General features: G+C 47.5%; 2 protein-coding genes across 5 annotated transcripts; one reads left to right on the plus strand and one right to left on the minus strand.

The window, feature by feature from the left end:
* Positions 1-4,187: 4,187 nt before the first annotated feature.
* On the plus strand, positions 4,188-5,551 carry LLCFC1 (LLLL and CFNLAS motif containing 1). The gene is made up of 2 exons (XM_023184923.1): positions 4,188-4,436; positions 5,035-5,551. Exons 1-2 carry the CDS (start codon positions 4,304-4,306, stop codon positions 5,268-5,270), a joined length of 369 nt encoding a protein of 122 aa, XP_023040691.1. The 5' UTR covers positions 4,188-4,303; the 3' UTR covers positions 5,271-5,551.
* A 245-nt stretch (positions 5,552-5,796) lies between these two features.
* On the minus strand, positions 5,797-27,198 carry KEL (Kell metallo-endopeptidase (Kell blood group)). 4 transcript variants are annotated; one of them, XM_023184921.1, is made up of 19 exons: positions 26,975-27,198; positions 26,567-26,644; positions 26,118-26,259; positions 25,686-25,862; positions 23,067-23,191; positions 22,591-22,737; positions 19,240-19,302; positions 18,959-19,147; positions 18,583-18,731; positions 17,295-17,424; positions 10,898-11,008; positions 9,317-9,415; positions 8,984-9,061; positions 8,446-8,546; positions 8,149-8,259; positions 7,939-8,006; positions 7,555-7,724; positions 7,114-7,209; positions 5,797-6,095 (listed from the first exon to the last, which is right to left on the minus strand). In XM_023184921.1, exons 1-19 carry the CDS (start codon positions 26,975-26,977, stop codon positions 5,934-5,936), a joined length of 2,199 nt encoding a protein of 732 aa, XP_023040689.1. In that variant the 5' UTR covers positions 26,978-27,198; the 3' UTR covers positions 5,797-5,933. The 4 variants fall into 4 exon arrangements, with proteins under 4 accessions (XP_023040689.1, XP_023040687.1, XP_023040688.1 ...); XM_023184919.1 differs by having other exon boundaries at positions 7,471-7,724; positions 26,975-27,192; XM_023184920.3 differs by having other exon boundaries at positions 7,471-7,724; positions 26,567-26,679; positions 26,975-27,160.

The raw sequence follows: 27,198 nt of genomic DNA on the forward strand, positions 1-27,198 counted from the left end.
ATAGGAAAAAAGATAGTATACACAGGGTTTGGTGCTATCTAAGGTTCCTGGCATCCACTGGGGCATCTTGGAATGTATCCCTTGAGGTTAAGAGAGGACTTCTGTATATGATAGCTTGTATTTATGTTCTCATTGTTTTCAAAGAGGTACATCAATATTATTGAATTGCATTCACTCAATAGACCCATCAGGTAAATGAGAACAAGGAAGAATTCTCTGTGTGAGAATTCTTGGGTGTGCTGGCCCCAAGCCCCATGGCTAGTGGCGAGACTGGAACTGGCCATGAACTTGGAATCTCAGCTCCAAACCACTCTCCAGAACTTGTTACTTCTTGGGAATCTTTTGGCCATAAAGATGTGAGAGACCAGTGTGAGGACACGCTGGGACCCTCCCTCTGGGGATCTTCAGGAGTGGGGACTGCCCCCTTCTTTTGTTGTAAGAAAGAGAGATCTGCTCCTGAGATTGACGGATGGACCAAATAACCTTTAGAGAAGGACAAGAATTGAAAGGAAAATAAATAGGGAAACTAAGAGGAGCTAATATTCATTGATGTTTCCAAAGGGGGAACATTTGGATCTTTTTCTTATTAAAAGCCAGAAGGAAAAGTTAAAAAAAAAAAAAAAAAAAAAAAAAAAAGATACAGTGGAATTATGTTCTCACTGGGAGTGGGGAGGGCTCAATTTGTGGGACATTTTTCTGCCTTGCTGGGGGTGACGCCCTTGTGGAGTGACTTCCAGTCTAAGGAGATGGAGAGAGCGATAAGGGTGAGGTGGGGGTTGTAGATGCCTTGATAAGCGAGGCAGGCCAGGAAAGGAGCACCTGCCAAGGAAACTACAACCCATAAAGCTGGTCCTGGGGCAGGGGGGTTGGGACATGGGAGGCCGGCAGGGGAGGAGGCGGGCCCAGTCTGAGCTGCACAGAGCAGGTGTGCAGGGACTTGCCGCCAAGGGCATTGTCCAGGGGTCTGGGGAAGAGAAAGGGGAGGCCCAGTGCTCAGGCCTCCCCTTCCCACCGCCATCCCTGGGCCTTCTCCCTCTCACTTGCCCTTCTCTGCCTACCTTGTCCTCCCCAGTGGGAAGGGCATGGACAAGTAGCCTGAGTGAGGACCACGGTGTCCCCCCAAAGTCCCAGCTGGTAGACCAGAGATTTGGAATCTCTCCTGTTCTCTCCTGGCCTTCTCTCCCTACTGTTTCTTCCTCTTGTGATATTCAACATTACCATTCTATTTTTCCTTTTCTCTCCTTTCTTTTCATGCCTCTGTCAGCTTTCTGCAAGTGAGGACACCTGCAAACTCTCCCCTTCAGAGAACAGCTTCCCTGCCGCTGATGCACGGTCAGTAATGCCTCCAGGCACCCGGGAGAACTGGGTTGGGGGCACCAAACTACACTGTCAGGTCCCAGAACCCTTCACACCAAAGCAGCCTGACCTCTTATTCTAACATAGTAAGGAGGAGGAGGAAACATAATTCGTAGATTTCCATTTTTAAGAATTACACTCCCACCCCACGTGGCCACAGCCATCTAGGAAAAGGATTCAGGGCCAGGCGTGGTGGCTCATGCCTGTCATCTCAGCACTTTGGGAGGCCGAGGTGGGCACATCACGAGGTCAGGAGTTCAAGACCAGCCTGGCCAACATGGTGAAACCCCGTCTCTACTAAATTAAAAAAAAAAAAAAATTAGCTGGGCAAGGTGGCAGCCACCTGTAATCCCAGCTACTCAGAAGGCTGAGGCAGGAGAATCACTTGAATCCAGGAGGTGGAGGTTGCAGTGAGCCGAAATTGCACCATTGCACTCTAGCCCGGGCGACAGTATGAGAGACTCCGTCTAAAAAAAAAAGAAATAAATAAATAAAAGAAAATGATTCAAATAATATACTTTAAAACTAATTGTGGCCAGGTGCAGTGGCTGATACCTGTAATCCCAGCATTTTGGGAGGTCGAGGCGGGCAGATCACCTGAGGTCGGGAGTTCGAGACCAGCCTGACCAACAGAAAGAAACCCTGTCTCTACTAAAAATACAAAATAAGCTGGGTGTGGTGGCACATGCCTGTAATCCCAGCTACTCGGGAGGCTGAGACAGGAGAATCACTTGAACCCAGGAGGCGGAGTTTGCGGGTAAGCCGAGATCATGCGATTGCACTCCAGCCTGGGCAACAAGAGCGAGACTCCATCTCAAAAAAAAACAAAGTGATTATCACTGGATGGTGGAATCATTAGCCTTTTTGGGATTTTGTATTTTTCTGTATTTTATACTTTTGTAATAAGAAAAAGTATTTAAGGGATTCCCTGTTTTCTGCAATAATTTATCTCTTTCAACACTGGGTGCGGGGGTGGTGTCAGGTGGGTGGTGGTGGTAAGGAAATGGAAGTAATGGAAACAACTCAGTTATTTCTACTCAAGCCTGCCCGGGAGGCAATTCTCACCCCAGCCACCCTACCCATTCATTCCCACAGAGCGGGAGATGGCTTCTCTTTTTGCCAGGAAACCAAGAGGCTCCTCCCCCAAAAATAGCCAGGAGGGAGGAGATTAGTGATGGCTTTTTCCATTCAAGCATCATTCTTCGGATCTCAGGTCAATGGGTTCAAGGTAGGGGTGAGCATGGTCACCTGCCTACTTGAATCTTTCCTTACTCACCTTCAAGTGACCTCCTGTACCACTCCCCAGTCCCTTGTCATCTGGTTTGGACCATCAGGAAGTGTAAGAGATGGTGTCTGCCGTATGCGAGACAGCATCCATGTGAGCATGTCTGCTAACACAAGTAACCTCTGTGGGAAAGCATCTCCTTGTGTGTTTCTCTGTCTGCAGTTCGCTCTTGCAGAAAGGGTGCCTGTCTCCGCAGTGTCCTTGGACCTGCCTGTGGTGTTTCATTCAGGTCTGGTACGCATGGATGAGCAGGAGTGGTGTGAACTGGTTATGAGAGTTCAGGAGTGACTAAAGTCTCCTCTTACCTGTCTTAGCAGCCATCCTGCATCTCATGGCCCACGTCTCTGTTGCTGGTTTTTGAAGAAAGGCCTTCATTCTGTCTCCCTGACTCACAACCCTCCAACCATCTCTGCCCAAGAAGCAGTTGGGGGTGATGACCCACAGCCGGTTGCTGCCAACAGATCTGTGCTCACCAGGCTCATGGGCAGGAGGCGCATCCAGGTACTGAGGCAGGATTCTTCCAGATCTGTTATTGGGGATCCTAGACTCCCTGCCACACTGCGGCTTCTCTGCAGACTCTAACTCCTTCCGCCAAGCAGTAAGGTTGGAGATGAGTCTCTAACAACCTTTTCTTTCTGTCTAAGAGTACAGAAAGGTGTAAAATGAAAGAAGAGGCTATTTCAGCCTGGTGGTACAAGAGGGCAAAGGCTCGAAAAGGGGGAAAACCAGGGGAGGGTGAAGAGAGGGTGTGAATGGGTTCTACTGGCTGCAAGGCACCCTGCTCTGTCTCTCTCTCTCTCTGATCACTCTCTCTTCATCTGTCTCTCTGTCTCTGCGTCTCTATCTCTCTCTGTCTCTACCCCTCAGTTTCTGCCTGTCTCTGTCTCTCTCTTTCTCTTTTTCTATGTCTCTGTCTCTGCCTATCTATGCCTGTCTCTGTTTCCCTGTCTCTATCTTTTATACACACAGAGAGCATATGCCCTTGCCCATCCTCGCCCTATGCTCCTCCCATCTTTATTTTCTGGTAGACACATGCTTCATGTAGAGCAGCATGTTCATGCCCACGACTTGAGAATCCTGGCTGGCACGTCTGTTCTGGGCCTCATCCTATGCAAACCACTCTTGTTACAGAAAGGCCACATGGAGTAGTGGGAAGATATCATATTTAAAAGTAAAAGTTAATCAAGAGTCCTTTTCTGTCCCTTAATATTTGGGTGATTTTGAGGGAGAGAGTCATTTTTTCTTTGAGCCTCAGTTTCCTCATGCATATAATGGATATGAGAACACTATGATTTTGCAGACCTGGCTGCTACGTGGATCTAATGGTGTAATGGATGTGAATGTACCTTGCAAACTTTTAAGTCATTTCTGTTACTAAATACAGGATGACCCACTGTGTTCATCTTGGAAGCCTCTGCCATGCCTGTTGGCTGTGCTCCATTCTCGTGCCTCGCCATGGAATGCTCTAGTGAGCCGGAATGAAGGTCAGGCCCATGGCTGTGATGTCACAGAACATGTGAAGTCAGAGGTCTTATGGAAGGGAAGGGGAGAAAATGCCTCTGGAAAGGGGTAAGGGCCAGGACAGGAATTGGGCAGGAGGTGCAGGGATCCTGCTGGTCACTGGGAGCAGGGGGTGGCTGAAGGCAGTGAGTGGGCAGGCTCATGCCTCCCCTGGCCTCCCAGCTCTGCAGGGCAGCGTTCCTGGTTCCCATCTTGCTGCTGCTGCAGGTGAAGCCTCTGAACGGGAGCCCAGGCCCCAAAGATGGGAGCCAGACAGAGAAAACGCCCTCTGCAGGTAGGTGGAAAAAAAGATGGGAGCAGGACAGAGAAAACGCCCTCTGCAGGTAGGTACAAAAAAAGATAGGAGAGTCTGGAGGCTCAGGGTCAGGTCTGTGTGAAGGCGGGCCCCAGGTCACTGAATGAGGCTAGGGTGAGACCTGACGTAGGTCTGGTTTATTGGGGGTAACTCCACCCGCTGATGGTTATCGTGTGAAATAATAGTATCAAGGAACACCACGGGCCAGCTGAGCTTGCATGCAACTTCTGTTTGTGTAAGCATGATGCATTTGGCTGGCTTTTGTCATGTTTCAAGGTGGCCCCTGACTCCCCCAGTGCTGAAACCCTAGAGGAGGCAGCTAGCCTTAGGAATGGGGTGTGTGTGTGTGTGTGTGTATGTGTGTGTGCGCGCGCGTGTGTGTGTGTGAGTTGGGGCTGTGGTTGAACACAGAGCAGGAAAAACCTCTAGAAAGAGCATCCCCTCTCTGGTCAAGGCCAAGGATATGGGCAATTGGGACTGCAGCCCTAGGCTTCAACGTGTTTTTCCCATTCTAACTTCTCCTTTATGGTTCAGGCCAGAGTCAGGGCTCAGTCCTCATCCTTTTCCCCTGTTGCAGACCAGAATCAAGAACAGTTCGAAGAGCACTTTGTGGCCTCCTCAGTGGGTGAGATGTGGCAGGTGGTGGACATGGCCCAGCAAGAAGAAGACAAGTCGTCCAAGACGTCAGCTATTCACAAGCACTCTTTCCACCTCGGCTTCTGCATTAGTCTGGCCAGTGTCATGGTTTTCTTAGGAGGGCCATTGAGGCCGACCTTCCTAAATATCCATCTCTGCTTCATGCTCACTCACTGACCCTCCCTCCCTCATGGGCTCCAGGTCACAACTCCCAAAGGAGATGCAGGCATGGCTCTCTGCCTCTGATTACCATCTCTGTACCTCAGGGTTCAGCATCAGAGTTACCGGTTGCCATCAGTGCTGGCTGACTGCCTCTCCGGGTTCGGAGTTTCACCTCCCAGGGCCAGAGACAGCAGACTCACATCCTTCTTTCCCACACCTCTCCTGGTTTTGTTCAGGACAGCAGATTAGAGGCAGGAGGCAATGACAATAAAATAACGGTAAAATTCTGAGAACAATTGGGAGCAGCTTTCTGATACTTAATCCAAGCCCTTCTCGTCTTTAGCTAGACTGCTTTATTCTCCAATCTTTGGTCCACTGGGTGGTCTTCAAACCCACCAGTTCACCAATTGTTGATTTTTTCCTTTTCTTGTGTCCACAAAATATTTTTGGCATTTCTCCCTCTTATGTTTTCTGACTTCAGGGTATTTTTCTCCCATATAGTTAATGACTTCTAGGCATAGAACAGAGCAGGAACAAGTCATTAAGAGAGAAGCAGAAGCCAAGTGCCAGCTTTTATTTTGGAACAGAAGTGGAAAGGAAATCTTGCTCTGATTCCGTGGATGTGACCAGGGAGGTGTTGGTCGATATTTCTGTGCTGTGGCATTTTCGGTAACCAAGTTACCAGAGCTGGCAACGGCTGGAGGGGTTCAAGAGGGTACCACGTGCACAGCGGAAATATCTGGCAAAGGCTGGGGTGCTGCTGAGGGGCCCGTGGACTCGGAGGTGTGGAGGGCTGTGAGTGTCGTAAGATTCCTGGGGGCTGGGCTCCCTACACATCACCTGAGCAGGAAGAAAGGTCATTGAAGGAGGAGGGTCCGCAAGACAAGGCTAACCTAGTGACAAGGGGTGATCAGGGACAGCAGACAAAGAGGGGAACAGGGGATCAAGTGCTCCAAGGGCCACATGGAGCATTTGAAATGTATAGTTCATTTAATCTGGTGATAGTAGTCCAGGAGGAGGGCCTGGGCTGTATAATGATACCATTTATCAGTGACTGAGAGGCGGGGATCTAGCACAGGAGCTCTGGGGTGAAGTCTAATCTAAGTGTGTTGAAGACCTGGCACCTGAGTCTGTTGAGGGAACACAGGGTGCTTAAGGAGGTGATGTCAAGTGGCCGCCACACCTAAGGTCAGGCATCTGAAGAGGAATGTGGCATACAGTCAGCCTGTCGCAGGCTTTTTTTTTTTTTTTTTTTTTTGAGACTGAGTCTTGCTCTATCACCCAGCCTGGAGTGCAGTGGCAGGATCTTGGCTCACTGCAACCTCTGCCTCCCAGGTTCAAGTGATTCTTGTGCTTCAGTCTCCCGAGTAGCTGGGATTACAGGCACCTGCCACCACGCCCAGCTAAGTTTTGTATTTTTTGCAGAGACGGGGTTTCACCATGTTGGCCAGGCTGGTCTTGAAATGCTAACCTCAAGTGATCCACCCGCCACGGCCTCCCAAAGTGCCAGGATTACAGGCATGAGCCACTGCACCCAGCCACAGGCTTATTTTTAAGGCATCTGTATTTTGGGGGTATGAGAGGAGAAAAAAGTTGATCTCTCCTGGAGGAACCTGGGAATAGAGTTTTTTCCACCTTTGGAGTTGTGGGGGTGCTGAATTAGGTAGAAGAAACTGTAGTCATCTGAGGGGTGATTCCAAGGGGTAGGGAGGGATGAGAAAAGATGATAGTGAGGCATCTGCAGCAGAGGGTTTGGGGTATTTGGCAGAGTGTCCAAGGAGGGCAGTTCCATGAGCTTCAGTAATAAGGCGTTCGAACTGACATAAAGCAAGCTGTGGCAGGAGGTGGCGGTACCTACCTGGGCATAGCTTCGAAAGAAGATCTGCTGGGGGCTGAGGTCCAGGCTGGGCAGGATGGTCTCCCCATGGTGCCGTAAAAGCCTCTTGCTGTATGCCTGGGTAGGGGTGGGAGGAGAAGGGCTTCAGGCTCTAGACCTGTGGCCATTTGAAAGTCCCTCCACACAGTACCCAAAACCCATGGTCCTTGCTCACTGGCTCTGCACTGACAAGTTGATCTGAGCCAGAAGAAAGAGTAATTCCCAGAAGACCTGTAGATGTCCTAAAGACAGAGGATCTCTGGGGTAGGAGGGGGATCCCCAGGTTGCCGTCTGTTCAGGGGGGATGTGAAGGGCAGAAAGCCATACAACTCTACTTACATCAGGAATGGCGGCAGGAAAACTTGAGCACATGTTTTCTAGTCTGCCAGTACACATAAATCGTGGCCCTTGACACTTGCATACCTGCAGCGCAATGGCTAGCCCCCCCATGTCTGCAGCGTTCTCCAAGAATGTGAGGGAGTCATTGAAGGAAGTTCCGCTGGGTAATGGAAAGGCAGCATAATGGTGTTTCAGGCACACAAAAGCTTCCTGGAGGGCATGGGTGTCACAGGCTGGGCACCCCCCAGGCAGCACTATTGAAAACAGGGCAAGAGAACATAGGGTTGGTGCTGCCGAGCTGAAGATGTGGGTGATACCACAAACTGACCCAGCTCCCAGGAGCGTGGCAAACTTCCCAGGACTGCCCCACCTCAAACCTTAAATAACCTCCCTTTCCCCTCCAGGCCTCCCTGTGGCCTTCCCTTAGGTTCCCTATAATCCCACCTCCCAGTAGCCCCTGTTACCCACAGAGCTGGTAGAAGATGTGCAACAGCTCGTGGGCCATGATGCTGCCAGCAGCGCCAAAGTTCACAGCTCTAGGGAAACAAAGGCTTGTTTGATCCCCAGAATCTTTTGGCATTTTTGACTCCAATTCTCCAACTGTAAGTCCCATTCATTATAACATCTGTCGGCCCCTCTTGGGAAATTCCCTACCTACCCTCACAGAGTGACCCATACCTGGGGTAGCCAGGGTGGAAGAACGGGGGTTGGAGGAGTCCAGCTGGAAAGACTACCACATGGTCAGATATTGAATAGTAAGCACTGACCTCCCAAGGGGACACCTTCCACCTGTGGGAAGAGCACAAGTGAACTCCAGCCCCCACCACATATTGCCCTGCCACCCTGAGACATACGCAGTCCCTCCCAACTACCATTACTATTCATGCTGCCTGCCCTGAGCCCTGGCTTCCCTTCCTACGAATCGTGGATGGATCTCTCCGGGATGGAGTGCCTGTGTCTCCCCTGCACTCATACCTGTGCTGGGGGCAAGGCTGCAAGAAGCTCTGGACAGTTCTAGCTTGGAGGGACCGGACACAGCTCAGGACAGACTGCAGGAAGTTTGGTCCAAGTTGTATCTGGGGAAGAGGCAGGAGGTGACTGGGGCACACAGAGACTTCTACAGATGCAGGCTGACATACACCAATGGGACCATTTGACCCAAAACAGGCAAGCCCTGACACACAGGCATCCAGGGATTAGGAGACAGCAACCCAGTGGCATCACCACACAGCACACAGAGGCTTTACACAGATTGGCACACAGATGAACACACCCAGACAAGTCACAGGATGCATGCATGTGTGTGGGGACACGCATTGGGACCTGAAAAGATTCTATTCTTCTGCCAACAAGACCCAGTGTGGATATTCCCCCATCGACCCCAGCCAGCACCATGGCAAGGACAGGGCTGAGTCACCCAGGGAAAACTGAGTGTCCAACAAAGACTCAGGATGGTCAGAGAAGTGAGGAGAAGTCAAGGACTGAGAAGGAGCCGGAAAACACAGGGACCCACATCTCTGTATTCTTGTTGGGCCAGCTCTGGCTTCAGGGCCCATACTGAAGCCCCCATCTCCACCTGCAGTTGAGCAACCTGGAGAGAGACACAGAAGGGGGCAGGAACACTCTTTGAGTCTACCAGAGGGAATTTCTCCCACTCGTTGCTCTGTCCCATTGTTGCCTCCCAAGCCTCTCACATTGTTGCCAGTGTGTGTATGCAGCCCAGTGGCTTCCCTACTTAGCTTGTGCCTGGGGGGCCTTTGGCACTTGCTTCCAGTCCCCATCTAGCTGGGTCCAATACTCCATTCCCCGCACAGGCTCCCATACCAGCCAGGACGCCTGACCTGACCTTCTCCTGGGCCATGTTCTGGGTCTCCTCATTCATCCAGGGAAGCTTTCTGAGGCGAGTGATGAGGGCATCCCGGATCGCAGTATATAATTCCATGGCCTGTGGGAGTGAGGTCCGGGGACAGGGGGACAGGATCAGAAGAGGCCTCAGCCTGGAAAAGACCCTTGGAGAAGACCTTGGCCCCAAGGAGCTGCCTGGGCTGGAGCTGTTGCTTGAGCAGCAGCTCAACTAAAGCAACTAAAGGATCTGTGGAGAAAGGAAGCACTGTCAAGCCCACAAAGGGAAGGTGGGGCCTGGCCATCCATGAGGGCCATCGGGGAGATATAGTTCCTTTCCATGGGATATAGTAGCCTGATGCGGGAGAAAGACAGTGTCCTTACTCCTGGGGGCAGGAACACCTCCCAGCAAGCAGAGGGAGGAGAGAGCTGTTCTTTTCTCCTCTGGCTCAGGGCCCTTGTCTTCACACCATCTTTTTTAGTGTCCACTCCCTCTCCTCATCCTCCTGACCTCTTCAACTCAGTCCCCCACAAGTCTCCCCGGCTTCACAACCTGAGTGTATACTCATTGCTTCCCCACCCACCTGCCACCTCATGTAAATCCTTTCTCGGAGGGAAATGAAAGGCAATATCAAGAGGCTGGGCTCTGGCATCAGAATGCCTGAGTTCAAACCCTGTCTCTGCTTTTCGGTAACTGTGTGACCTTGGGCAAGTCACTTAACTTCTCTTTGCTTCAGTTCCCTCTTGCATAAAATCAGGATAATAACAGGAACTAAATGACATAGTTCATGCAAAGTGCTTAAAGGAGTCCCAGGCATGTGGTAGGTACTCAGAAAGTACTCAGTGGTGATTTATTTGACTTATTTGCCCTCTTCAAGATTATGTCATCCATTCTGACGTCATGTCATGTGTTGTTAAAAAAATCTTAGATATAACAGGGAGGAGCCTTAGAGATGATAGTGTTCAATTTTCCTTTTTTTTAGTTGTTGTTGTTGTTGTTTTGTCTTTGTTTTTGTTTTTGAGATGGAGTTTCACTCTTGTCACCCAGGCTGGAGTGCAATGGCGTGATCTCGGCTCACCACAACATCCGCCTCCCGGGTTCAAGCAATTCTCCTGCCTCAGCCTCCCGAGTAGCTGGGATTACAGGCATGCACCACCACACCCAGCTAATTTTGTATTTTTAGTAGAGATGGGGTTCTCCATGTTGGTCAGGCTGGTCTCGAACTCCTGACCTCAGGTAATCCACCCACTTCAGCCTCCCAAAGTGCTCGGATTACAGGCATGAGCCACCGCGCCTGGCTCAATTTTCTCATTTGATGGTTGAAGAAACACAAGACCAGGAAAGTTGGGTGATTTGTCCAAGTGAGAGCATGTCATGGAGACTCCGTGGCCTAAAGCTGAACTGTTTCCACCCCAGGGATGGAGCAGGCCTTTGGGTTCCATCTCTCAGTGGCCCTTCTCTCTCTGACTGCCCGATTCCCCAATCACATATACCACTGAGAAAGTCAAAGTTAATAGAATGAGGGAAGGCTGGGTTGGGTGGGAAGGGGTGGAGGGATGTGGGCTGGGAAGAGCTCTCACATACAGCACTTCGGGTGCTTGGGTCAAAGGCCTCACGAACAAACAAAGCTGCCAGCGTGGGCTCGAAGAACGTGCCTGTCTCCTCCACGCACTTCATCCATCGCGGGCGGGCGGGCTATGGAGACAAAGCTGGAATGAGTGGCTCCTGTTCAGGGCTCTTTCCTCATCTGTCTCCCCAGTCTTCACTAGATCTTCATTCCCAGAGGGTGCTCTTTTGACTGGACTTTCTGGGATTCATCTCAGTTTACTACCCCTTAGGGTGACGCACATCACCACTCAGTACAAAATAAGCACATCTTCCTCAGAGCTGGTCTCATGAGCCTGGCTGAGCAAATCCTTCATGTTATTGACTATTGAATTTGACAGCAAGGCCTCTAGGAGGCATCATTCTAGGGGACCAAGAGGCTCCTGGGAAGAAGATGAGAACCCAAACCTCATACCTCGGCAATCTGATGTTCCCCCTGTTCCCCCCCACCCCTCCCAACCACTCTACTCCGGGGTCCCAGCAATGATTCCCATCCTCCATGCTTCTTTGCTCAAAACGGAGATTGCAGATGGAAATTCTGTTCTACCACCATCACCCTTATCCTCTCTCCAGGTGGGCATGGTGTATTATACTGTAGCATCTTATAAAGAAGAAAATTATCAGAGTAGAACTGGGTTTTAGATGCCATATTGTTTGCTAGTAAAAGAGGACACAAGACAAAACTCATTGTATAAATTCATAGAGCTGGAAGACTTCCAGCCAAGTCAGAGAGGAAAGACTAGAACAGGAAGGTGGAGGGCTTTCACTGCAGAGGCAGGACGCCATGGACAAACACCCAAGAGGGCAGTGCCAGCTGAGGACCTCGAGAATGAGAAACATAAGAGACAGATGCTGAGAAGGTCTTGGCGGTGGGCTTGAATGGCTTTGAAAACTTGACCAAGGTGTAAACCCAGAGATGACACAGGGTAAATGGAGACACACACTCAAGGAAACCAGGGGCAGGAGGAGGTAGCTGGCCTGAGGGAAAGCTGAGCTGGAACTGATAAATACCAGCTAATATGCTAATTTGGGTTAGGCAAGATGAAGCCTCAAAACTTTATTCCTGTGATTCTTTTACTTCCCAAAGACCTGTCCACAGGGAAGGTAGGAAGGGTGCCACTAATACTCTCTCTGAAGGAGCTAGGCTGGTCCTGGGAATGGAGGGGGTTTATGTGCATCCCACTAGAGGAAACAGACCAAAGAGGCCAGTCTGGTAGTCACTGAAGAAGAAACTCCTGAACCCACCAGTTTAAGAGGTTATCATTTTGGAGGTTGCTGCAGGCCTGGCTGCCCACATCTGTGTTCTGTTGCACCTTGAGGTCTGCTAACCTTGTCTGTTTTCATTTGTGTTTTTATTTTGTAACAGAGTCTCACTCTGTGACCCAGGCTGGAGAACAGTGGTGCGATCTCGGCTCACTGCAATCTTCACCTCCCAGGTTCAAGTGAGTCTTCTGTTCCGTCTCCCAAGTAGCTGGGATTACAGGTGGCTACTACCAGAGATGGAGTTTTGCCATGTTGGCCAGGCTGGTCTCAAACTCCTGGGCTCAAGTGATCCATCTGCCTTGGCCTCCCAAAGTGTTGGGATGACAGGCATGAGCTGCTGCACCTGGCCAACCTTGTCTCTAATGAAGAGAAGAGGCTCAGATTCTTCTCATGCTGCATGAGTTGGAGCTCTGAAACAACAGGAACTAAAAGGAAATCCGGGTCTGAAAGCAATTATAGGGCCAAGTTGAGAATCTGCCCGCCACATTCTGCTGGACAAGCTTGGCTCCAGGAATACCTCTTATCAGACAGTTGCTACACCTGGAGCAGCAACCAGCATCAGCAGAGAGCTCACTTGAGCGTGGAAGTGTGGATCTGCCTACCCTTCTCACCCCTCCTGTTCTTGATTTGTTTCCTGATGCCCTTTGCTGGAGCCTGATCATTTCTCCCACATGCTTTGCCATGGGACCTGACTGCTGGAGAATACAATCGCCACTGAAGACCACTGCTACAGCTGTCTCTCAAGATATGGAATGGTAGTGTATACCACATTGACTGCAAAGGGAGAGTTACAGAGAGAGAGAGAAGGAGAGAAATTGAATTAGAGGAAAAAAGTCTCCAAAATATAAACGATAGAAGAAATATTTCAAACTCAAGATAATGAAACTCAGTGGACTAATTTTAGGGCACCAAAAAAAAAAAAAAAGTTGCACGTATAACCTCAGAACCACAAATACTATTTGAGAAATGATAGAAATCAGGACAAATTCTATGAGTCCGGAGGGAAGCAAAAATTTGACCAATCTTCTATAGGATGAAACGAAATTTTAGGGATTACAGGCCAACCAGGAATCTTTAATGTTAATTTCTAAGCAAAATTGTAGAACTAATCGTTAGACAGTTTTTGAACACTTGGAAAATAATGTGTAACTACTAAGGGCTATGAGAGGATCACTGAAGAAAAAATAATGCCAAAATAATAAAAATTCATCTGGCTAAAAGTCTTATGTAACTGAGGCATATGAAAGACCAGAACCCGCAAACTCCAACAGGGACCATGCAGAGGCATAACAAGAGAACAGCAGTGCAACATCAGAGCCACAGGGCGTGGTGGGGCTACAGAGAGCGCACCCAGCCCCAAGCTGCGCCGTGTAGCGACAGTCAGTTGTCGCCACAGGAGAAGGCTAGCCCAGTGTTTCCAAAGCTTCACGCACACATACACACAGGCTGGAAACCTGGTGCACACGCACACACACACACACAGGGTGGAAACCTGAATGCTGGTATGCCATATCTTAATTTTTGAATGTTGGTGATTAATTCAAAGTTTGCAAAAGATTCTACAGGCTAACAAAACCCATCTATAGACGAAATACATCCTCAAGCACCACGACCATCCTACCACTGAATAGAGTATTAGCACTTACTAAGTTTGAGTTATTAACTTAAACCCCTGTGATTCAGTGACACCAGTTGTCAAAATGAAAACAATATCTAGTCTACCTTCCTCACAGGTTTGGGGATCAGGTGAAATAATACCTTTCAAGTATTCTAAGGCACTACCCCACTCTGTTGGCATTATCTTGATTTAGCCATTCTTGGAAAACACAGATTGAGTCCTAGTGAATAAGATAGAGAAACTGATGTTGAATGATAGTGCAATTTGAGTGGAGTCTCATCTGGCCAAATCATAAGTAAACATCAATGGTGAATGATTTCAAGTTAACTTGACCTCCCCTGACATTCCTACTAAGAATCCTAACTACCACTCATTTAACATTTCCTTTCCTCATTTCCTGTTTTGCTTTCCTTCATAACACAACCTAACATATTTTATTATTTTATTAGTTTGTTTATTGCCTTTCTTCCTTCACCAGGATATGTGGCTGAAGGCAGGGTTATTTATTTGTCTGTTTTGTTCATTGCTGCATTCCAAGTGCCTGGAGAAGTACCTGAAGTACACTAGGTTCTCAACAAATGTTTGTTACATAAACGAATGCATAAATCCATAGCTAGGTCTTCCATAACCTGACCCGATGCCCTTCTCCCTTCAGGATCTTAACAGTAGTCTGGATGAAGATACACTGAATAAAATTGCAAATGATCTGAACCTGGAAGACTTGAATAAATTGAGATGTTGGGCTGAATATAAATAATTCACATTTAATCATCACAAATGTGAAGTTCTGCTTTTACTTCTCAAAAGCCACCTTCCCAAGTTTCATAAAAGAAAACCTGACTTAATAGGCATTTTCACTGACTATAACTCTATTCAAAACTAATCATCCAAAGATGGTCCAATAATGAGATTTAGAACTCTTCTGTATAAGAGCACTATAGACTATAATTCATTCAAAAGAATATGATCAGAAGTCGGTAATTAATGGCCACTGAATCGAACCAAACATTTTGATCATACCAAGGCCAAACTCTAGGTCATGTCTTTGATTCCATTCTTCCTCTCACATCACTCATCATCAGGACATCCCATTGCTAACCTTAAAATATGTTCTTTTAAAATACAAAACATAGACATAGATAAATCCCTCTGCATGTCTCTATTTCATACAGAGAGAAGCAAAAGTCCTTCAGTGACCTACCAGACCTTGTATGGTTCTCTCCTTCCTGCTCTGATTCCCTCCCCCTATTGTCCTAGTCACTCTGATCCAGGTGCCCTGGCTTAATTGCTGATTCTCAAACACCCGGAGCACGCTCCAGGGGCATCAGTGGACACAGCCTGCCATGCAAGCCTAGTCTTCTCCTCTCAGCCAGAGCCACCACGAGGATCCTTCACTCTGCACCAAGTTTTAGCCAGCCTGCCTCCTGCCCTATCCCAATGAGATGATACCCCTTTCTTCACCAGAAAACTTTTTTCTCTCTCTAAACTTTTTGTCAGTTCCACCTCCTGCACAGAGATCCCATTGATCCTTCAAATGCTCCCTGATCTCTCCCTCTCGGGAACTCCAAGAATATCTGCTGTCTAAATCAGGATCCCCATATCTGCTGTCTAAATCAGGATCCCCTGCGAACACAGCCACACCTATCCATTTACGTAGTGTACAGCTGTTTTTGCACTGCAGGGACAGAGTTAAGCAGTTGTAACACCAACCATTTATGGATCACAAAGTCAATATTTACTATCTTGCCCTTTATAAAAAAGTTTTCTAACCTTTGTTTGTAGCACCTACTTATTTCTCAGTCCTGTACAGTGTGTGGTTAAAAACATGACTTTATGAGCCAAAACATCTGTTTTGGAGTCTGTTCATTTACTTGTGAGCTGTGTGGTCTTGGGAAAGTTTCTTGACCTTTCTAAGCCTATTTTTGCATCTGAGAAACAGGGATTAAAAACCTCCAAGTGTTTCTGGAAGATTTAAACGAAATAACCTGTCCTAAGTGCTAACAGGCAATGACTACTCCATGTATATCAGCTATTATCATTAAGTGTCATCTTTTACACTATTGTCTCAGAAAGGGGAAGTGGCTTCCCCAAGGTCACACAACTATTTGTTAGCAGAGATTAATTCAGCTTTTAAGCCCAAGGACAATTATGTGTCCTAATGGAAAAGATAATGGCTTCAGGACATCTAAGCCTTCTGCATTCTTTAAGCCTGAGCCTCAACATTAGCACTCTTACAACCTCCAAGAAGTGCTATGAGGCTATGGTGCTGGCGTTTATAGGTAGCTGTTTGTTACCAGGATTTTGTAGCAACCCCAATTAAGATAACTTGGGGCTCTGGTCTGCTTCATCTGAATCAAGAGAAAAGCTGGGCAGAAGCTTCTTGGCGACTCTCCAACCCAAGTGATGCTCCTCAGGAAGACTGCTTTTTTAGCACAATGAGCAAACAACACAGACCCTCGAGCCAGGCTGCCAGGGTTCAAATCCTCACTCCACTGACTTACTGTCATACCTGAGCAACTTCCTTAACTTTCGTGCCTCTGTTTCCTTATCTTTAAAACAGGAACAAAATGGCATCCATGGTACCTTATGGAATTGTAAAGATTAAATCAGCTAATAGAACTAAAGGCTTTCAAAGAGTGTCTAGCACATCATTAGCTCTTGATAAGCAATAACTACATTCCAGTCCCAGTGAATGCCTTTTCCTTCTCTGAATTCCACAGCAATTTTAGGTTGCCAAAGCAGAGAGTTTCTCCAAGGCAGGGAAACGGCCCACAAATTACTAAGAAAAAAAAAAAAAATCCAGTGACTTTTAAGACTAAACTGAGGCCTTCACTGAGGTTGGGACATATCCAATGTACTAGACTCTTTTGTTCGCTTTTGGATATATCCAACTTGGGATTTCAAGATTCTCAGCAAAGGAGCATCTCTGTGTCTTATGTAGTAAGTAGATTCTGGTGAGTGAAGTGCATTGTCTACCCAGGCCCCTCCTCAGCTACATCCACATCTGTGCCACAAAGCCTACATGTGGTCCAATGGATCCCACTGGATATCAGAGATAAACTCTTTGTGAAGCATGTTTGAACATAAAATCAACTAGACATTAAGGAAGGCCACTGCTTAACATCTCTCTCTCTCATCCTAATAAATCGTAAGCTCTAAGTCCAAGTTATCCTGAGCAAATAGTATAAGCGTAATGACAAAGAAAGGGCAGTCCTTGATAATTTCAGAGTTTTATATTTGAGCTCAAACACCCAGCAAGAAGCCAGAGAGGTAGTCAGGCTGGGAGATGTGTGCCTGAAGGTCTGGCACATGGTATCTTGGTTTTCAAGTTAAACTTTGTCTGTCCAACTTGCCTGCTTCTGTGGAAAGCCAAGACGTGGAGGGGCATCTACCATCGTGGCCCCCTCCCTGAGAGACAGAAGCCAACATTTACCCCTCAAAAGAGTAGATACTCCTTTCGAGTATCTGGGCAAATACACCCGCTCCTCTCCTCACCATGGGTGGTTGCTCTGTCAGTTCCCGCAGTTTCTGGCTGAGCTTTCTGCGTGCCTTCTGGAATTGACTGTCTAGGGCTGGAGAAAGGGTCCCCACCAGCCCTAAGATCATGTGGCTCTGCAGAAAGTCCCTATGGAGACAAAAGAGACCCACACATATACCCCAGGAATCTGGGGATGCCTCAAGAAGAGCCTTCCCTTGTATAAGTCACCTTGATCCTCCTGAAGGCAGCCCCTTCTCCTCTGTATTAATAACTGTTTTAATATGCATCCAAGTCAAAAAGAGCTTTTCGTGGTGTAGGTTGGGGTGGGATCTAGCTCCTTAGTAAAAAAACTAGATGAAGAAGCAGCCTTCAAAGTCACAGGGAAAGAAAGTTCTGGGCTAGATGGAGTCTGGACTCATGTCATGAAACAGATTCTACTTCCACAGTCAAGGTATCTCAGGTTGTCCTCAGATGTATCTCACAAGCAGAAGTAAGCTGGTCTCTGTGACTCCTCTCTGCTCCACCGGCAACGCTCCTGCCAGGACTGCATTGCACCCTTATGTAAGCCTGCTCACTCCCATGTGAACAGGCAGCTACCTCCCTCAAAAAGGATTTCTAGATGCTGCTGCCACCACGAAGAAGGCCCTTAGGCCCAAGCCCTTGGAAGAAATCCACTGCTTTCAGGTGGTAGCCACCCAGGGATCAGGGGAGGCAGAGACTCTAACAAAGAGCCACTCTCTCATGTCCCCAACCCCAACACCCCCTTGATTTCCTGATACTAGCAGAAATGCTGTTAGACATTATTTCCCATAAGAGCTCCAGAATCTTCACACCACACCTGAGGAATGGCCCCTCCTCTTGCTTTCTTCCCCTAAGCATCCCCAGCCTTCACCATCTTCATCTCCTCATCTCATGTGCCTCCTCCTCCAGCCCACAGTCCTCAGCTGCTAAAAAGACATACATACACTCAACTGTCCTCTGTGTCTGGGTCTTCCAGCATCTTCTACAGCTCAGAGGCTCTTGACTGGCTGGTGTTCTACTCTCAGCAGACCCTGTGTCTTGGCTGACCCTCCATTCTTCATGCCGTGTGTATCCTCCCTTACTTGTGCTCCCAAGACACATCCCTCCATCCTCTCTGTGCCACCCACCCCACGCTTCTCTGCCCCCACAGGTAGCAAGTTCCTCTTATCTTCCTGGGAGGCCCTTACCAGCCTGCCTTCCCCAAGGTTTCCTCTGCCCCCAAGATCTATGGTGCACAGGCTCTCCTCCATTTCCGTGATCTCCCCAATCCCACCTGGGGCGAACCTCTGCTTTAGCAGCATCTCCTCCACCAGTTGTGACATGTTTTTCAAATATTCCACGTCATGGACCACGAGGGACTGAGAGGGGCTCAGGGACATCGGTGTGAATGTTGCTTGCAAGCAGGACAACCAGTCGATGGCAGGGGCAATTTCCTTAGGGGAGGGACACAAAGCTGAGGGGGAGAAGGAAAAGAGAAGGAAGGGGAAAGGGCTTCCCCTTGGGTATGAGAAAAAGAAGAAAAGAGGCTAATTGGAGGAGGAGATTGAGCCAGAGACAGAACGAAAAGGAATTAAGGGCACTAAGAGGAAAAAGGAAATGAGGTAATGTTTGGGAGGAAGGTTCCCGTGCCCACAGTCTTCTGGCCCCCAATTCCAGGCACCTTGAGCTGGTCGATAGTGACCATCTGGAAGAGCTTGCCCTGTGCCCGCCGCTGCTCCATGGGCCTCAGAAACTGGAAGAGCCGTGAAGTGATGGAGATGGACAAGGAAGCGTGTTCTTGCACCTTGTTTGGGTCTCCTCCCAGCAAGGTTCCCAGCTGATTTAAGTAAGTCAGGTATTCCCGGAAGATCTGGAGGAAGGAAATGTCAGTCACAGGTGCCAGAGGTGCCTACCTTTCTCCTGGCCTCAGAGGGCAGGGCCTTTGTCCATGTGCCATCTTACCTGGGCATAGGTCTTCTGTTCCTGATCTTGCTTGAGGGGAACATCAAACTCTGGCTGGTCTATCTGGACACAAGAGAGACTGGAGAGAAGTGGGAAGCATGGCAGATGGAGAGGGCAGGCGTGGGGAGGTGGGGAATATACCGTGGGAGACGGCCTTGGGAGATGGACATAAAGATTAGACAGAAGAGAAGCAAGAGTACAAAGAAAGGAAGGGATTAGGGGTTGAGGGGCATGAGAAGAAGAGTCCAGATGTGAGAATGGGAAGAGATGGTGAGTATTACAGCCAATGTGGGTGTGCCAAGCAAGGCAGAAGCATAATAATCAGCAGCCTAAAAGGAGCTATTCTTTGTCTCAGGAACAAGGCCAGGGTGAGTGAGGTGAGGAACTTGTCCCAGGTACAAAATCTAAGATGCACCAAAAACTCAGTAATCAAACTGCAACCTAACTTAGGAGTATATTCTTGCAATAGGTAGCTCCATCTCAGCCAGCCATAGCAGCTGATCTTCAGGCAACCATAGGCTGTCAAGTGATCAGACCATGCCCATTAAAGACAATTGCTAAGCTGTAACCAATCAAGTTGTTTCTGGGTGTCACTTCCTCTTTCTGTAAATACTGCCTGCCTACATTGTTGGGTGGAGCTCTCTGAACCTCTACTGCTTCAGGATGCTGCCCAATTCACAAATCAATCTTTGCTCAAATAAACTCTTTTTTAAAAAAACTCAGTAATCAAGATGAATACTTAATTATCATTTTAAAAAATCAAAATTACTACCAAAAATGTATGATAGATAAAATCTCAAAACTTTGCTTATCATGGATTTTTTCCCCCAAAAAACATACTTTTAGTCAATTTTGAAAAGAATCATGTTGTGTTCAAGAAAAGTCCTCAGTGTATTTTTGATTCATTTTGAAAAGAAAAATCATTAGTATTTTCAAAATGATTCACATAAAATTTTGCTCCATTTTGGGTAAAAACGCATAATCTTTTGTCAAAAAATTCATAATGAAGAAAAGTTTGATATTTTGGTTCATTGTGTATTGTTGCACTGATTTTGATTTTTTAGGAATGTGTATTAAAATACTATTTATCGTGATACTGAGTTTTGGGGACCTTCTTAAATTAGCACCCCAGGTAAGCACCATGCATATTTCACCTTAGTCTGGCCCTGATGAATCGTTGACTCTATTCTGAAGATCTTTGCTTCTACCTTTTCCCTTTTCTTCTCCAATTTCAATATCCCACTCTTATCTTGAGCCATATACCTTTCCTTTTGTCTTGAAAAAAACTTTCACTTGACCCTTTTGCTACATTGTATGTCCACAGTTCAAGGAACAAAAAAGCATCTATGCCCACTGTTTCCACTTTCTTACCTTCCTCCTAAGCTCCGTGCAGTCTGTGTCCACTGCCATAACTGTTTGGAAAGTATCTCTACGTATCCAAGGGTGTCTTCTCATTCCTTGTTCTCTGAGCTGACCCCTCCTTCCTGAAGCTCCTTTTCTTTCCTTTGTGGCCTACCACACTGGTCTAGCTCCCATCTCTCCAAGTGTACTCACTTTTCCCTGGCTCCCTTCTGCTCTCGGTCTTTGGAGTTCTCCTTCTGTAGTCCATCCTTCCTACCTGCTTTTAACCCAAGAGACTATCTAGGCTCACACTGATGATAACCACCCTCCTCCCATTCACACTAAATCAAAACAATGGGATCATTGTGTAATCCCCCACTTTCTTTATTTATATCCAATCAGTCACCAAATCCTCTAGAAATAGCATGGACTATCATCACTTTGGTGAAGTTGCCTAAATCCTTGTGCCTGGCTCTTCCTTTCTGTTTCTACCTCTATCTCAGGGCCTCAAAAAATGCTCATTTAGTTTCCTCGACACCCCCAGACTGACATTCAAAACTGCTGACTATGCACAACCATCAAAATATTTGCTCTATGCACAATTGTCCTAACAGTTGGATGGCCTCAGTAGCTCTTTTTTTTTTTTTCTATTATGTCAAATGGTTCACCTCTGCCTGACTTCTTAGAAACAATCAGGCTCAACCTTATGTCTTCAGTCTCACTTTTACCTCCCACTGCACCCCACCCTGCCTCCCAAATCCTCAGTTAATAGACCAGCCTCCTCACTGACCCCACGGAGGAATCACATCATTCCAGGTCCTCCCCCTGGCTCAGGATTTCCAACACCCCATAGCTTCACCTCCACTTGTGTGAATTAACCATGTTTCAAGGTTGGCTTAGCTCACCTTCTCTCATTCTCTCCTCTCTGAGCCTCTCCTTAACCAAATCTTAACTGGCCCCCAAAGGCTACATCAGTTAAACTCCTGAGCACACTGTTTAGAACTAAATTTTAGAACACCTCATAATGATAATCAATTCTTTTGTACTTATCCTGTAGTAATTTTGTGGCTCTTTTGACAGTAGGGTCCAAATATGCAGATAGCATTACATTAACCACAATAGTGACAGCGCCAATGTTTTTATTTAGTTACTCACTCAACAAATACCTGGCAAAAGCCTCTAGCTGCCTGGCCCTGTGCTAGGTCCTAAGGAACAAAGGCAAATAAAGCATGGTCCTTTTCTAAGGAGGCTCACAATGTCCAACACAGAGTGATAAATGCTGAGAGCATGAGGAAATGAGAAGAGCGAGAGAAAGGCTTCATCTAACTCATAACCAGGGTGTCGGTGAAGACTTCCTGGAAGAGATAATAAAGCCAACATTTGAAAAACATGTAAGTGTTCCAGGTTCAGTGTGGGGGATGGTTGCAGGCACAGGGAGCAGCATAGGCAAAGAACTGAGAAATATTCCTGGAAGTAGCAGTGAGTCAGCATGGCTTGGGGGTAAGGGAGAGAAGGAATGTACAGGAGATAAGGCTGGAGAAGTGTGTAGGGGTCAGATCACAAGGTGCTTGCAAAGCTTTACTAAAGATTAGGGACTAGATTCTGATGACCTGGCAAGCCACTGGGTCACTGACAAGCATTTAAATACAGACAGTAGTATAGTTAGCCCTTGGTTTAGAAAAGTTCCCTCTAGTAAAAATAAAGAGTAAATAAAATGAGAGCAAGCCTAGAGATAGGAGGACTAGTTAAGGGGCTCTGAGATTAATCCAGATTAACAGTAAGAAAGACCAGGCCTACTTCTGTCTTCCCAGCACTGGCTCTGCTGCTCCATTTCCCACCCCCAGCTAATGTCCCTGACTTTCATATCAATACTTTTCCCTTAAGGTTGGGTTGTTTCCTATATCACACAGGTGTCCTCCCTTCCCAACCTGCAACCTTCCTCTAAGGGATGATTGACTAGAGATGGAGTCAGGCCAGGTCCAGCTGTATCTTTGCCAGTGCATCCCTCACCTGGATGACTGGTGTGTGTGGAGAGGCAGGATGAGGTCCCAGGTAGGCTCTGAAGAAAGGGAAATGGCCATACTGACTCATGAGAAGTCTCAGCGTTCGGTTAAAGTTTAAGGAAGTCCAGTTACCAGAGATGCGCCAGCCTCCAAGCTTTAAAGGAGAGAGAAGGGGCTGAGCACAGGATCTGTGGAGTCCATCCCTCATTGTCTTGGTCGTCCCTTACACAGCTGCTACCGCCTGACCTCTGCCCTGGGCGCCTTGATTCCTCTAGGGCACCACATCTGTCCTTTCTTATCTGCCTTCTCCCAAGGTCCTGATAGTTTCACAGGGCATAACCATTTCCATCTCCATCTCCCTCCTAGAACTTGGGGGGCCCTAGGAAGAAGACCCACCCTCTAGGAAAAAAAATGGCAGCCCTAAGCATGCATTGGTGCCATATATTATGTGTCCGGAAAAGTTAGTATCCCAGCTTTTCTCACCTCCTCAATAACTTGTCTGAGGGGACCAGTCCCTGCAGCTTCAATGGCACGTGTATCCATGCAGGAGTTGTAGAACTGGAAAGCTTTTTCCTCCCCAGAGCCTGGGTGCCAGGAACTCTGGGCCTCTAGAAAGGAAGCATGGGAGTGAGGACCAAACTCTGATTTTATTTTTATCTTGCCCAAATTCCTATCAAAGAGGTCTGAGGAGTCATGCCCTATATCATAAGTTCTCATCAGATGGGTTTTATTTAACCCCATGTAACATGATTTACTTTCTAACCTGATTCTGGCATAACATTACGAGACAAAGAAGAAAATAAAAATATTTTACCCCAAAACATGTTTCTTTGCCATATTTTGAAATGACCCTACAAAGCTGTTCTTTGTGGAGGAAAATTTGCATTGATAAAAGAATCTCTATTAGCTATTAACATATCTCTGTTAACATAGCTAGATCTTTTGATTAACTAAGATTTGAACAGGAAACACTTATCACCTATTGTCTCTAAGGGCAGCCACTATAAGACTTCAAAAGAACTTTGGTCTCCACAATCTTTATCTTACCCTGAACTTTCCCTTTCTATCTATCCCAGATCTTTAGACAAACTCAACCAACTGTTAACCCGGAAATGTTTAAATTCACCCATAACCTGTAAGCCACTCCCGCCCCTTTGAGTTGTTCCACCTTTCTGGACCAAACCAATATATTTCTTAAATGTATTTGACTGATGTCTCGTGCCTCTCTAAAATGTATAAAACCAAGCTGTGCCCCGGCCACCTTGGGCACATGTTCTCAGGATCTCCTGAGGGCTATATCACAGGCCATGGTCACTTGTATTTGGCTCAAAATAAATATTTTCAAATATTTTACAGAGTTTGACTCTTTGTGTTGGCAGGAGAATTAAAGGAGTGGCAACTGGTATAGAGGCAAAGAGGGAGGGTGGGAGACAGGGAGCTTACAGGAAAGAAAGACTCCCACAGAAGATGGAAGGAGGGGGAGGAATAGAGATGAGGAAAATAAGAAGGATGAGAGTACTGCCCAGTTTGGGATGGGTCAACTTGATGAAATGATGAAAGCAGGGAAAGAGAATGAGGAGAAGAAGACAATATGGAAAATAAAAGAAATGTGGGAAAGAAATCAAGAAGGAAAAGACAGGGAAGAAAAGAGAAAGGTAGCAATAAGTGGGATATGGGCAAAGGATAAAAGAGAGAAATGAAAGGAAAGAAAGAAATGACTGAAGAAATTAGACAAATTCAGGGAACTAGAGAACTTTAAGGAATTGGAGAGAAGAAAGCTCATAAGGAAAGGTTTAGCAAAGAGAAGAAACAGGAGAGGACTCTCCTAGTCCAGACTTCTCATCCATTGATCCCAGGAAACAAACACACTACAATAATCAAATACAAGTCTCTCTGAATCATCCGCCCTCTAATATCTAACACTCTTTCCACCCTCAGTCCCCCTGAAATCTATTCATCCCATTGTAGGCAACAGAATTTATCCTGAACATATTTTTTCTTTTTATCTCTGAGCCTTCCCTGAAAGTATCCATCTACCCAAAGAGAGTTCACCTCCCACTCTTTCCCCATCAAAAAAGGAGGGCAGAGGGGTGCATTATTTTTCCCAGATTCTAATTGATAGTGTCAATACATTCTTTAGGTTCCCTTGCACTGGAAATGCATGCCTATCTTACATGTTCTTATTCCCAAATCCTCACCATCCACCAACTTCCTGGGACGCACTTCCAACCTCCTACACAGTTACAGTTCATCCTTCTGGTTTTCCTCTCAGTCCTGGCAGTTTTCCTCTCCAGCCCCCATCTGCAGGAACTTTACTTCCACTGCCAATTAATTCAGCTCTCCTATTCTTCCAACATATCCTTTGTACTTACCCACCTTTTCTCTTATGCACAGTGATGAGGCCCTCTCTCACTTCTCACCCCACCATCCTACCCCTTTCATTCCACCATCATCCATCATCTCCAGTCATCCATCTCTATCATCCCACTTGTTCCAGGTCAACTTGCTTGCCGTGGTCCAAAGTTTCAAAGGAGAAGCAAGAAGCAAGAGATCATTTTGAGAGAGGGGAGCTTTGGCATGGTGAGAGGGAGAGGATAACGTTGAAAAGGAGGCATTGGGAGACTAGAGGTTTTGGAGGTTAGAGAATAAGAGTGACAGACAAAAGAATTGAAATGCAGGAGGAGCTGAGGAGATGCTTGTGGAGGAAGGCACCATGCATAGGATAGAAACTGAACATTTGGAGGAAGCAACAAAGATGGAGCTTGCTAAAAGGGACAAGTTGGAGAGAATGGAGTAATTATGGATACATGGAGAAGCAAAGAAGATGGAAATTAGATACAGAAAAAAATGCAGAGAGGGACCAAGAGAAATGGAAGGAGGATACCCAAGGTAAGGCAATAGGAAACAGTGAGAGAGGAGCAAATCCAGGCAGCTCCCGCCATCCTACCTCTTTTACTCCCACATCATCTCCAATCATCCATCCATATAATCCCACCTGGGATGGCACAAACCAGTTGTTCCACAACTACGTAGGGTTTGGAGTAGTCATGGTCATTCTAGGCACCCACTTGCACAGAGCATCTTCCACCCTGCTTTCCTCACCCAGTATTCTCCGAAGTCGGTTTTTGTTCTTTGTGGCAAGCTCCTGAAAAGAATTATTGGTCCCTTTGACCCTTCCACAGGCAAAGCCAAAGAAGTCGGTGCAGGGGGCCACACTTGTGTTCCCAGAGGCCAGGTAATGATCCCGGAGATCCAAACACACAGGTGTCTCACAGGAGCCTGTGGGGAAAAGCTCAGAGCTGGGAAAGAAGAGGCAAAAAGACCAGGGCTCTCCCAAGGGGCTAGGCAAAGAACTTCAGGTGAGTAAGTAAGCAGGAAGCTGATGAAAAAGAAATGGTTAGGATGCAGGGAGGAAGAAGAACCATGGGGACCCCAAGGGTCAGGGAGGGCAGAAGCCCCAGGAGCAGGGACTGGGCCCAGGTGCCAGGGCTGGGGGAGGGCTGGCTAGGTTAGGGTGTCTGGGATCTTGCTTACCAGGGCCACAGTTCTGGAAGATGTAGAACAAAAGCACAGAAAAACAAAGGAGCAGGCCCAAAACCTGGATAGCTGTCAGCACCCGCCTGGCCACTGCCCATGGCCTGCTCCCTTCCACAGGCAGCCTCTCTTCTGGAGTGCTCTGTGGAAGGAACCAAGAGGTTGAAAGATACAAGGTGGAGGGGGTTGAGAGACAGGGATGGCAAGAAGAGGAGGAGAGGGGAGAGAGAATGCATCTGTTAGTGCTATAGTCACTTTATACAGAAATAATTATCCCAATTCTTCCCAAACCCAGTCCTACTTAAACTCCTGGGAGATGAGAAAACAAGGAATGTCAACTATTTTGGGTGAGGATGAAGCAGACAGTTAGGGGATGAATGTTTGTAGGATTTTAGAGCCCAGAGTGACAACATCAGTGTATTCCAGCCCTAGGAGAGAAGGCCACTTACCTCTTGGCTCCAGACAGTCCCCATTCCACCTGCCTGGCTGGGTTCCCTCGGCTCTTCCTCACTTTGGTCCCCACCTTCCTGAAGTGAGTGGAGGGAGAAGGAGGAGAGAGAAGCTGGTGCAGGAAACGGTGCATTGAAGAGAGTTTTCTCAGGCCATTTTGTTACCCTCGCTGCCCACCCTGCCCCCACACACATATTTTTATCTCAGGGCAGTCTTCCCAGATGGGCTTCAGAATGAACCTGTCCCCTGAATGTGCCATTTCTCACTTCCTCTCCCATTACCTCCCTCTCTCTCCCCCTTTCTACTCTGTAAGCCTCAGGTTCCCTCCCCTCCAGTGGGGGCAGGACATTTGCACACAGCCACCCTCACCGCCCACCCAAGGCCGCTGACTCCAAAAGGGGACTTACCATCTGTCTATCCTCTGTGGCTCCAGAATCCTTCCCAGTTCCACTCTAGGTGCTGATTTGGAGGACTGGGGTCCAGGAAACGGTCCCCCTTCTGCCCCCACCCCGGTTCCTTGATCTTGGAGAAGGGACACTTCTGTTGCTCTTTCCCCTTGTCCCCAGACACACAGGACTGGCCTCTGGGTGGAGCCTGCTTATCAGTGGGGGGCACCCAGGTTTCTCCTCCC

The sequence above is a fragment of the Piliocolobus tephrosceles genome, chromosome 8 (genome assembly GCF_002776525.5).
Source record: "Piliocolobus tephrosceles isolate RC106 chromosome 8, ASM277652v3, whole genome shotgun sequence".
NCBI lineage: Eukaryota > Metazoa > Chordata > Mammalia > Primates > Cercopithecidae > Piliocolobus > Piliocolobus tephrosceles.